Here is a 12,521-nt window from a genome sequence, read left to right as displayed (position 1 = left end):
GCCGAGCGTGGTGGCAGACACCTGTAGTCCCAGCTACTCGGGAGGCTGAGGCAGGAGAATGGCGTGAACCCAGGAGGCAGAGCTTGCAGTGAGCCGAGATTGCGCCACTGCACTCCAGAATGGGCGACAGAGCGAGACTCTGTCTCAAAAAAAAAGCAAAACAATATGGAGGTTCCTGGACAATGGAATTACCATATAATCCAGCAATCCCACTTCTGTGTATATATTCAAAATAATTCAAAGCAGGATCTTGAAGATACATTTGCACACCATGTTGATCACAGTATTATTCACAATAATCAAGAGGTGGAAGCAACCCAGATGCCCATCAATGAATGGATAAACAAAGTGTGGTATATAGATTTGAATGGACTATTGTGCTGCCTTTAAAAAGGAAATCCTGCCGTTTGCTGTAACATGGATGAAACTCGAGGACATTATATTAAGCAAAATAAGCCAGTGCCAAAAGGACAAATACTGTATGATTCCACTCATAAAGTGGTCCAAATAATAAAAAGTGAGAGTAGAAAAGTGGTTGCCAAGGGCTGGGAGGAAGGAGAGAGGGAGAATTAATGTTTAATGAATACAGAGTTTAGGTGTTGCAAGATGAAAAAATTCTAAAGCTCTGTTGCACAGTAATACAAATATGCTTAACATTAATGAACTGTGCATGCAGAAGAGATTAAAATAATAAATTTAATGTTATGCGTTTTTTACCAAAGTTTTCTTAAAAAACCTAGCAAGGCCTTAAAGAGAAAAAGTAATGTGGTAGAAAAAATTAAAATTACAGATCTGAATAGTATCATTATAGATGAATCTTAATAGACAGATCAAAACTTTTTTCCTATAGAAAATACCTTATTTCTGCAGCCCACAAAACATTCACAAAAACTGACCATGTTTGTTAGGTCACAAAGAAAACCCAATAAGCAGAAACAGTAAACGTCATTCTCTGATTATAGTGGAACAAAATAGAAAAATTTAAAAAACCCAACCTGTCAGACCTCTGAGTTCAAGCTAAGCCATCATATCCCCTGTGACCTGCATGTATACATCCAGATGGCCTGCAGCAACTGAAGATCCACAGAAGAAGTGAAAATAGCCTTAACTGATGACATTACACCATTGTGATTTGTTTCCGCCCCACCCTAACTGATCAATGTACTTTGTAATCTCCCTCACTCTTAAGAAGGTTCTTTGTAATTCTCCCAACCCTTGAGAATGTACTTTGTGAGATCCACCCCCTGCCGGCAAAACATTGCTCCTAACTCCACCGCCTATCCCAAAACCTGTAAGAACTAATGATAATCCCACCACCCTTTGCTGACTCTCTTTTCGGACTCAGCCTGCCTGCACCCAGGTGAAATAAACAGCCTTGTTGCTCACACAAAGCCTGTTTAGTGGTCTCTTCACATGGATGCGTGTGACACAACCCACCTTATCATCTTCCAGTAGGAGTATTAACTAATTCAACTATGTCAATATTTAAAATGTTATACCTTTTGTATTAACATTTTGCTTTTATGCATTTATTTCATGCAAACAATTGGACAAGTACACCATATTCATCTTGGCAAAGTAATTTTGTAAAAAAATTGGGCCAATATAAATGTTAACCAATAAATATTATGCCTGTTGATGCAAATCTGTATTTACTGACATGAAAACATAAGTGAGGGTGAGAAGCAAATTTTTTAAAAAGCATACAACTATGAATTGATTTATGTAAAATTATTTCATATAGTACGTGTCTATATAGAATCATTTTGAAGAAGACTATATAGACACATACTACTGTATTATATAGGATTTTTAACTGTCTTCCTTTTACTTATTTTTATAACTAAAATGTATTATTTTCATAACCAGCTATTTTCACGTTTTTTAAAGCTGAGAGGAAAGTTTTCAAAGGCTTATTTAACAAAGATCTCATCATAGCATTAAACACTATTAATAATGAGGCCGGGTGTGGTGGTTCACGCCTGTAATCCCAGCACTTTGGAAGGCCAAAGCAGGCGGATCACTAGGTCAGGAGATTGAGACCATTCTGGCTAACGCGGTGAAACCCTGTCTCTACTAAAAATACAAAAAATTAGCCGGGCGTGGTGGCGGGCGCCTGTAGTCCCAGCTACTCGGGAGGGTGACGCAGGAGAATGGAGTGAACCCGGCAGGCGGAGCTTGCAGTGAGCCAAGACCACACCACTGCACTCCAGCCTGGGAGACAGAGGGGAGACTCCGTCTCAAAAAAAAAAAAAAAAGACAATAATGAAAATAACAATAATAATATAAGCTGAGCTAGGTGTTTTAAACTGATCAGGGGACTTCAGCTTTCCTTATTTCCTGTCCCCACCCCCATATGATAAGTCAGGCTTCATTTGCATATGCTCTTCCCTTAGTTTGTAAAGCTTCTTCTCTGTATCTCTTGGTGGATGGAGTTCTCTCTAACCTTTGAGGTGAATGACAAGTAGCCAAAAAAAAAAAAAAGAAAAGATTTCCAAGTGGCATTAAAAAAAAAAAAGGCATAAACAAAAATTTAAAATATGTCCCCATCACTACAGGACTTGATTTATCAGCAGTTCATGCTAAAACCTACGCAACAAAATTTTTTCCTCACCAATTCCAGGCTGCTTGTCAATATTCCTTCCCTCCCACCAAAAACATTCATAGAACTCATTTATTTTAATTATCATTCCAGTGAATGGTGTAGCGTCACCACAGAACTCAGGAATCATCTTTGACATCTCTCACTTCATGCCACCTCTTTTTCCCCACAAACCTATAATTCATCATTAAGAGCTGTTAAATTTACCACATAAAGATCTTTCAAATACGTCTCTTTCTATTTCTATCACCTCCTTTCTTTTCCAAGTTCCATCATCTCCTGCCTGGACAACTCCAAAAGCCACCCTAAATGGTTTCCCATCTATTCTTTGACTCCTGGAATGTCTTTTCCACAAGGAAACCAAACGGTCTTTGTTAAGCATGGCCTGCCAAACCCTCAAGCTCTTAAGGGCACCTTCTCTTAGGTCTCTGAGGTAGTAGGCTTAGGCTTCTCTGGTAAAACTGTGGTCTTTCCTACTATAAGAACACTGCACGTGTTATTCCCATTGCCTGGAAAGTTCTCACCAAATAAATCCTATCCTTCGAATCTCAGTTCAAAGTTCATTTCCTCATGGAAACCTTCCCTGATCCTGACTAGCTATCTCTCATACCACCACATACATAATCTTTCTTCACAGCACTTAACACAAATTGAATTTTATGTGTGTGGTCAGTACCTGGATTAATGGCTGCATCTGCTCTTGCTGTTAAGTCCATGAGAGCACTGAATTGAATTCTCTGCAGGAAGCAAAGTGCCTGCACAGAGTAAGTGCTCCAATATCTGTTGAATACGCAAATATCAAGTCTACAGTAAAGTAACCAACATGATCTCTGTAACTCACAATTTCTCCAATTCAGCATTTTACTACTAATCTTGATGAGTATCAACATCCAAATCAGCCTTTGGTCTTTATGTTCTTGCTGTCATACTATGAAAGCCAAGGCTGAGTAGTTGTAAATTTAAATAAAAATCTGTTTTTGTAACAGTTTTTCATTTACCTCTTAAAACTATATTTAGAAGTTGGCTGTCCTAAAATTACAGCAGTAGATTCTCAAATTAACAAAACTTTGAAAATCCTGCCATATTCTACTTATGTTTTGAAATATCAATTTCATTTAATCTACTATTCTCAGCAATTCAATTGTCAAATGTTCAAGTAAATATTAACTGTAATGGGTGGTAGCCAATAATCTCTTTAAACTGCAATTAATTCAATGCTATAGATTTGATTACACGTTAAATCACAGCTACCCGTGAGGCTGAGGCAGGAGAATCGCTTCAGCCCGGGAGGCAGAGGTTGCAGTGAGCTGAGATCCAACCACCGCACTCCAGCCTGGGCGATAGAGCAACACTCTGTCTCAAAAACAACTGGAACTTTAAGCTCTGATTAGAGAACTTCCTTTTTCTATGTTAAATGTTAAACGTCCAAATAAGCGGAATAAATTTTTTCCAAGTATGAAGCCAATATAATCAAAAGTATCTAATTATATTGCTCAATCGATATAATAAACCAAAGACTCAGATACACAAGTAATACTATGCCAGTCTGATAGGCTTCTTGAGATGGTCACATCTCTAGCATATTTAATTCCTGGCATATAGTAGGTATTACACACAGCCTGGGCAACATGGCAAGACCAGGTCTCTACAAAAAATATGAAAATTAGCCGGGCGTGGTGGTGTGCGTCTGCAGTCCCAGCTACTTGGGAGGCTGTGGTGGGAGGATCATCAGAGCTCAGGAAGTCAAGGCTCTGTGATCATGACACTGCACTCCAGCCTGGGTGACACAGAGAGACTCTGTCTCAGAAAAAAAAAAAAAAAAAAGGAAGAAAGAAAGGAAAAAGGAGAATAGGTAAGTTACTCTACAAGCTTGATCTCTCAGCACTGTGTTGCTATTTTGTTGACTAACAATTGCAAAAGTGGTACAATTACCAGGTGAGATATTGAGGTATAGTTATTTTTGATAAAGTACTCATGATCAATATGAGGGGAAAAAGTCAGTTGAAGTGAAGGTAAAATAGTTCTCTTTTGACTGTTAGCGGTGGTAATTAACGAAAAACTGCATTTTATAATGCTGACTTCAAATGGAATTTTAAAATTCTCACGTTTATCCTCAAATGTATTAGCTTCCTGTCCTTTCTCAAACAAACTTGCAAATTAATGTCAAAAGATTCTAGCAAAACCAGAAACCCAATATTCACTTTACCACAAACAGATTAATCTATGGGGGAAAAAGCAACAAACAACAAGCTAAGGTGATCTGTATTTGGTGGGTCATATTAATAAAGTTATTTCCCATCTACAGATTTAAAAAAATGATCTCTGGTGGAGTGTCAGAAAAATAAAAATAAAAATAATTTTTAAAATGGAAGTATTTTTGTTATATAACATGCTTAGGGTGACTGTAAAAGAAAATTATTAGGCTTTTGGGACAGGTCTGTACTTAAAAACAAAGAAAAACAAAGTATCAAAAGTTCAAGTGAAGTACTTACTACTTTTTTTTTTAAGTTTAATTTGAAGGACTGAATGCCCTTCCCTATGTTAGTTTACACATTTTGAAAACCTTGCTATGAATAGCCTTGGTGGAAGATACACCTGGTAAATCATTGTGACAAGTGTTCCAAAACAAGCAAATGTAAAAGTGGTATTTTGGAAAAGCAAAAATGCAACCAAGAGATAAAGTAGGATACAGAAAAATTACATAATTTGAAAACTGCAGTTTTCAAACTACTTAAATCTGTAAGTATCACAACCTTTAACAATCTTTAGGTTGGTAAAATGATTACTACCTTCTAATTTAAAAATTAAGGAAAAAAGTTAATGGTTAAACCATCCTCCCATTTGCAGTATTACATGAAAGATGATATATTCCAGGCACATAGTACACTGTACAGGGAGGTTTTTTGTTTCTTTTTTTGAGACGGAGTTTCGCTCTTGTTGCCCAGGCTGGAGTGCAATGGGGCCATCTTGGCTCACTGCAACCTCCGCTTCCCGGGTTGTAGCGATTCTCCTGCCTCAGCCTCCCAAGTGGCTGGGATTACAGACATGCGCCACCACGCCAGGCTAATTTTTATATTTTTAGTAGAGACGGGGTTTCTCCATGTTGGTCAGGCTGGTCTCGAACTCCCGTGGTCTCGAACTCCCGACCTCAGGTGATCCGCCAGCTTCGGCCTCCCAAAGTGCTGGGATTACAGGCATGAGCCAGCGTGCCAGGCCATGTTTGTTTTTACTCAGGAGAAATTGCAATGTTTTTAGTTTTTACTCCAAAAATAAAGTCTCATCATCTTATTTTCTAACTCAAGCATCACCTTAAACTGATTTTTAAAAATTATTTTAAAGATTTGCTTGGTCTTCAGTGAGTAAGCAAAAAGCTAGTTGGAGAAGTAGAAAATCTAAACTTTAATATACTAATACATGAAGTTCTTAAAAGAAGGGTTTAAGTGAATGATGGCCAACACCAGCATTCCAATGTATCAGGACTCTGATGATTTACTAATCTGGCTATCCTGGGGTGGTCAGTTTATCCTGAGAAAATGTCATCTTTGGGGGTGTAAGGTTCTCATTTCTATAATTTTACAATTTTGGTGTTTTTTCCCCCAATTTTTGGAGCTTTTCAATCCCCACCCGCAACCTCACTTACCGTATAAAATGCATCATTGCCCTGTTCCTAACGATTAGGTTAAAAACAAAATCACTTAAAGAACACTGTCGAAAACTGCCGAGATCTTTTCTGTGAATACACAAGACAACTGAAAGGTAGAACGAGATGCCAGAGCAGGCAACTCCTGGGAGGCAGGTGAGAGGTGAATGCGAGCGAACTGTCAAAGTTTAGAAGAACAACGTGCTCCTTTTCTGACACTTCGGAAATGGCAAACAGAACCAGCATTCCCAGACCTCCCCTCCACGCCCTCCAGCTGTCAGACGCCCCATTCGCAAACTCAACAGTCCCCCCAGCAAGTCCTGGAGAAAAACGGCGTCTGTCACTCCCGGATCCTCTCCAACTACCCGAATTAACCTTCACCTAGCCAGGCAACGAGGCCGCCCAACATAACCCCGGAAAAGAAGGCGGGAAAAATGAACTGAGTGACAAATGCTTGGCGCTCCTCCGCTGACGCGGCGCCTACTCATCCCCATCTCCGCAGGCAGTCGGGGTGGCTATGGCGTGACGCCGCCGACAGGTCCTCCGTACTAACAGGTGTCCCCCCGTCTTCGCCTTTCAGCGTTTAACCTTCTCGCGCCCTCTTTCCCCTCTCCCACTGTTCTAGGAGGCAAAAAACAAGTGAGCAGTTGTACCTGGAAAAGGAGGGAGGCCTGACCGCTCTAAAATGGCCCGCGAGAAGGCTGGCTGTGGAAGGGCGCCCGCACCGTTCTGCGAGGCCAGCAAAGATGCAGCCAGCTAGGCCGCGAAGCCGGGGCCTCGCGTACCCAGAGGCGCCGAGCAGAGGCGCGGCGGGGTGGCCGGGGCCCACTGCACATACTCACCAAATCTGGAACTTGAGCAGCGGCCCCGTGGCGTACTGCATCTTTAATCTCTTGCTGGGCACGCCGCCCAGATTGGCCGAGGCCTCACTCCGGACCATCGCCGACGCCGCCACTAGGAGAAGCAGCAGAAGCCTCATCTTAATTGAGCCAGCCTCGGCCGCCCTCAGACTGAGACTGCAGCCAGCCCAAAGCCCAGGCGCGAGCTGCTCCCCACTGCGCAGGCGCGATCAGCCAAGGTCGGGGGAGGGGAGCAGTAATGCGCCTGCGCGGCCCGGCGCCTGCGCACACTCCTGGAGGGAAGAGCCGACCTGTTTCACTGTCCTGACTCACCACCATCTTGGTAGTGTGCAAGACTCTGGGACGGCATGAGAAAGGAAGAGAGGGAGCAAAGGAGCTGGTGGGGTGTCACAGGGCCCATGTATGAGGCAGATTTGAGTTCTATATCCAGTTTTGCAATTTATCCATTTATCTGCCTGAGACACTTGGAAACATCTACTTGACAGCCCTGATTCAAGTGTTGGCGGATAGGAGGGAGGAGACTCCTGACCCTCAGAATGGTAATGCTGAAATTTTTGGGGTGCCCTGCTTATGGCCTTTTCTTTGATCTTACAATATTGCTTTCTCCTAAAAGAATATTAAACGTAAGTTTTAAGAAACCTTTGAACAATTCCAAACGTATATTATACAAAAATAGAGTAACTAACTTAGCAAGCTTTAACAGTTACTAACATTTTGACGTTCTTGTTTTGTCTATATCTCTAAACACTTCTTCCCTTCCTGGGCATATTTGGAAGCAAATCTCAGACGTCATATCATTTCATCTCTCTCTATATATTTAAACACGGTCTCACTGTCACCCAGGCTGAAGTGCAGTGGCATGATGATAGCTCACTGCAGCCTCACACCCCTGGGCTCAAGCAATCCTGCCTCAGCTTCCCAAGTGGTTAGGAATACAGGCACAGGCAACTATCCCTGGCTTACAATTATTTAAAGCACATATCTCTAAAAAAGAACTATTATTTGAAAAAAAAAATGACCACAGTATCATTATCTCACCTTTAAAAAATAGTAATTGCTTAGTATTAAATAGTGTTCAAATGTCTCAATAACTACTTATTTTCCTACTGTTCATTTGTTAAAATAAGAATCAAAATTAAATTTATACATTGTCATTGGTTGATGTGTCTTTTAGGACAAGTCAAAAACTTTTAAGACCAGGAACACACCTGTAATTGAACAATTTTGTTTATTATTAATTGCAGCAAGAGGGATGCTATGGTTTGAACATGTCCCCCGAAAAGTGTGTGTTGGAAATTTAATGCCCAATGTAACAGTGTTGGGAGATGGGGCCTATGGGAGGGGTCCACCCTCATGAATGGATTAATGCCAATTATGAAAGGGCTTGAATGGATTAATGCCAATTATGAAAGGGCTTGAATGGATTAATGCCAATTATGAAAGGGCTTAAGGCTTCGATTTCTGTCTATTGCTCTTTCATTTTTGCACTCTCCTGCACATTTACCTTCCTCCATTGGACGACAGAATACAAAGCCCCCATAAGATGTGGAGCCCTTGATCTTGGAATTTTCAGCCTCCAGAACTATAAGAAATAAATCTGTGTCTGTATTAATTACCCAATCTCAGTTATTCTGTTATAGCAGCCCAAGATGGACTAAGACGGGGGAACGCACACCATGGGAAACCATGAGAAGAGTCAATAAGGAGGTGTTAGGATCTGAGGCTTGATTGGATGATTTGGAAAATGAAGCTGGGGTGCTGAGTGGTTCTATTATCAGAGGTGTTCAATCCAGAGTGACTTCATCTTGAGTAGGGACTAAGTAAAATGAGGTGGATACCTGCTGGGCTGCATTCCCAGGAGGTTAGGCATTCTTAGTCATAGGATGAGATAGGAGGTCAGCACAAGATTCAGGTCACAAAGACCCAGCTGATAAAACAAGATACAGCAAAGAAGCCAAAACCAAGATAGTGACAAAAGTGACCTCTGGTCGTCCTCACTGCTCATTATATGCTAATTACAATATATTTGCATGCTATCTCCTTTACTGCTTATTATATGCTAATTTAACACACTAGCATGCTAAAGGACACCCCCACCAGCGCAGTGAAAGTTTACAAATGCCATGGCAACATCTGGAAACTACCCTATATGGTTGAAAAGGAAGAGGAACTCTTTATTCTGGGAAATTCTTGCCATTTTCCCCAGAAAACTCATGAATAATTCACCCCTTGTTTAGCATATAATCAAGAAATAACCATAAAAATAGCCAATCAGCAGCCCTCAGGGCTGCTCTGTATATGCAGTAGCCATACTTGTATTCCTTTACTTTCTTAATAAACTTGCTTTCACTTTACTCCATAGACTTGCCCCCAATCCTTTCTTGAGTGAGATCCAAAAACTGTCTCTTGGGGTCTGGATCAGAACCCTTTTCCAGTAAAATTAGATTTTTTGGTTTTTTTTTTTTGAGACATAGTCTCACTCTGTCTGCCTAGGAGACCAGCCTGGGCAACATGATGAAACCCTGCCTCTACAAAAAATTTAAAAATTAGCTGGGCATGGTGGCACACACCTGTAGTCCCAGTTACTCAGGAGACTGTGGTGGGAGGATCACCTGAGCCAGGAAGGTCGAGGCTGCAGTGAACCCTGATGGCTCCACTGCACTTCAGCCTGAGTAACAGAGTAAGACCTTGTCTCAAAAAAAATAAGATAATGGGTGATACAGCTAGTCATAAAATGTCTTTAAACAATTGCCCCCAGGCATCAGGAGTGATGTGACTGAAGTTCCATACTCCTGTTTCCCTGGACCTGATAAATTTTGCATACCTTGCCAGGCACAGTGACTCACGCCTGTAATCCCAGCACTTTGGGAGGCCGAAACGGGCAGATCACAAGGTTAGGAGATCGAGACCATCCTGGCTAACACGGTGAAACCCCATCTCTACTAAAAATACAAAAAATTAGCCGGGTGTGGTGGCAGGCACCTATAGTCCCAGCTGCTCGGGAAGCTGAGGCAGGAGAATGGTATGAACCCAGGAGGCGAAGCTTGCAGTGAGCCGAGATTGTGCCATGGCACTCCAACCTGGGTGACAGAGTGAGACTCTGTCTCTAAAAAAAAAAAAAATTTGCATACCTTATACAGCTCAGGCTACTCAGGTATTTTCCTTTCCTCGGGTCTAATTGTTAAAGCAGCAGCAGTCCCTCTTCGTGACCAAGAAAAGGAATATTTGGTGTTTTGGGGGTAGCACAGTGACCTTTTTTGGTCTGAGCTTAACAAAATTAAATATCTTTTTTTTTTCCTTTTGCAATTTCTTTTATCTATATATCTCCCAACCTGCCCTGCCTCTTTGTCTCTTTTTCCCTTGCGACTTATTTGCTGAAGAAACCATGTGTTTGTGGGTTTTGCTGCTGATTACAAACTCATATACCATCCTTTTTTTTTTTTTTTGAGACAGGATCTCGCTCTGTTGCCCAGGCTAGAGTGCAGTGGCGCCATCTTGGCTCACTGCAACCTCTACCACCTGGGCTCAAGGGATTCTCCCACCTTAGCCACCCAAGTAGCTGGAACCACCACAACCTGACTTTTTTGTTTTGTTTTGTTTTTAGTAAAGATGGAGTCTCGCTATGTTGCTTAGGCTGTTCTCAAATTCTTGGCCTCAAGTGATCCTCCCACCTTGGCCTCCCAAAGTTCTAGGAATACAGGCATGAGCCACCGTGTCCTGCCATGGTGTACATTAATATATATCTCTGTCCTGTGTATTCTCTGTAAATTAGTAGTTACATCTAGAGGACTAGACACTTTTAAGTTTAATCCTTTTGGCAAGATTATAAAGAAGGTGTTTTATCTTCATAATTTATTTTAAAAATTAGACATGAATACAAGAACAGACACAGAATGATTATTGCCATTTAACATAACCCTTGCAAATAACAGATGGTAAATTGGTACCAACATGATTATAAACAAAAAGCAAAACTCTTGCACTAAGATGGCATGGTAGTATTGATACTGGTGAGCTAGGGAAGATCTCGAAATGCTGGTGGGACCCTTACCCTGGTTGTTGTCCAGGCTCGTGATACCATCTCGGGAAGGAATTCAAGTCAGAAAATAGTGAAAGTGGTTGGGAGTGGTGGCTCATGCCTGTAAACCCAGCACTTTGGGAGGCTGAGTGTGTCCATTTCAGTATCAAAAGTAAGAAATAAGATACCCCATATAAAAATTGATTAGCAAGCTCAATTATCTTGTGGTGGCTTCTTCATAATAAAAATATAATAATAATAATAATAATAAAGTGGATACATGTTTTTCTCAGCATCTATTCCTTCTTCTGGTAATGGTACCTCAGGTTCTCTTCAGGGGACCAGCAAGACCCCATTGTACACAGCCTTGGGACTACCACTTGAGGTACTCAAAACATTCCCACCAGAGGTGTACCTGTGTCCAAAGCCAAAAGGTATTGAAGCTGATTAATTCTAATAGAAGAACCCTAAGGAAAGTTCTAGACCCCAAACTACTCTGGGTATTATCTTCTCCAGGGCCTCATTCTTCATCTTTTCCTTTGACTCTATGAGGTACCACACATTTTGTTTGCAAACCAAGAACCCTAACTTAGAGCCCTGTATCATCTTGGTTGATTCCTGAGAGGAGAACAGGGAACAGAGTGGCTCGGGAACAAAAACAGGAGAGAAGTTATTCTTATTGCATAAGTAACATTTGTATTTTAAAATTTTGTGCTGTTGTCATGTAGTACTTATTCAAAAAGTAAATCAATGTTTTAGAATTCAATGAAAAAGTCCTTAACATAGAGTGTTAAAAAATTGAATTATGAAACAGTAAAGTGTTATCACATTATTATTTGTGTATTTTTTAAAGTACATAAAAAGGAAGACATGGATCAAAATGTTTTGCTTGGATATATCTCCTGTTAAACATATGTTATTTTGGTAATAAGGAAAAAAAGATAGCTGAGCGTGGCGGCACGCACCTGTGGTCCCAGCTACTTGGGAGGCTGAGGTGGGAGAATTGCTTGAGCCCAGGTGTTTGAGGCCACAGTGAGCCATGACTGTACCACTGCACTGAAGCCTGGGTGACAGAGCAAGACCCCATCTTAAAAAAAATACCAAATAGGTCAGGCGCAGTAGCTCATGCCTGTAATCACAGCACTTTGGGATACTGCAGAGGGGAGGATCACTTGAGTCCAGGAGTTTAAAGCCAGCTTGGGCAACATGATGAAACCCTGTCTCTACAAAAAATACAAAAATTAGCCAGGCATGGTGGTGCACACCTGTAGTCTCAGCTACTGAGGAGGTTGAGGCAAGAGGATCGTTTGAGTCAGGGAGTTCGAAGCCGCAGTGAGCCATTATCACACCACTGCCTCCAGCCTGGGTTACAGTGCAAGACCTTGTCTTAAAAAAAAAAAA

General features: G+C 41.3%; 2 protein-coding genes across 3 annotated transcripts in view; one reads left to right on the top strand and one right to left on the bottom strand.

Annotated features, from left to right (window-relative positions):
• LOC105523903 (selenoprotein T) overlaps positions 1-7,283 on the bottom strand; it is a 34,440-nt gene extending 27,157 nt beyond the window's left edge. Inside the window, 1 exon segment of the mRNA XM_011958950.1 lies at positions 7,085-7,283. Coding sequence (XP_011814340.1) covers positions 7,085-7,221 — 137 coding nt within the window. The 5' untranslated portion in view covers positions 7,222-7,283.
• A 67-nt stretch (positions 7,284-7,350) lies between these two features.
• Positions 7,351-12,521, top strand: part of SERP1 (stress-associated endoplasmic reticulum protein 1) — a 59,168-nt gene continuing 53,997 nt past the window's right edge. Inside the window, exon 1 of one of the 2 annotated variants that reach the window (XM_011958953.1) lies at positions 7,351-7,641. The gene's annotated coding sequence lies outside the window, so the exon portion shown is untranslated. The remainder of the gene's footprint in view (positions 7,642-12,521) is intronic. The other variant, XM_011958952.1, reaches the window with a different exon arrangement.

This window comes from Colobus angolensis, unplaced genomic scaffold (genome assembly GCF_000951035.1).
Source record: "Colobus angolensis palliatus isolate OR3802 unplaced genomic scaffold, Cang.pa_1.0 Scaffold48, whole genome shotgun sequence".
In the NCBI taxonomy this organism is placed as follows: Eukaryota; Metazoa; Chordata; class Mammalia; order Primates; family Cercopithecidae; genus Colobus; species Colobus angolensis.
The sequence above is the reverse complement of the archived record's forward strand: the minus strand, read 5'-3'. Positions and strand labels throughout refer to the sequence as shown.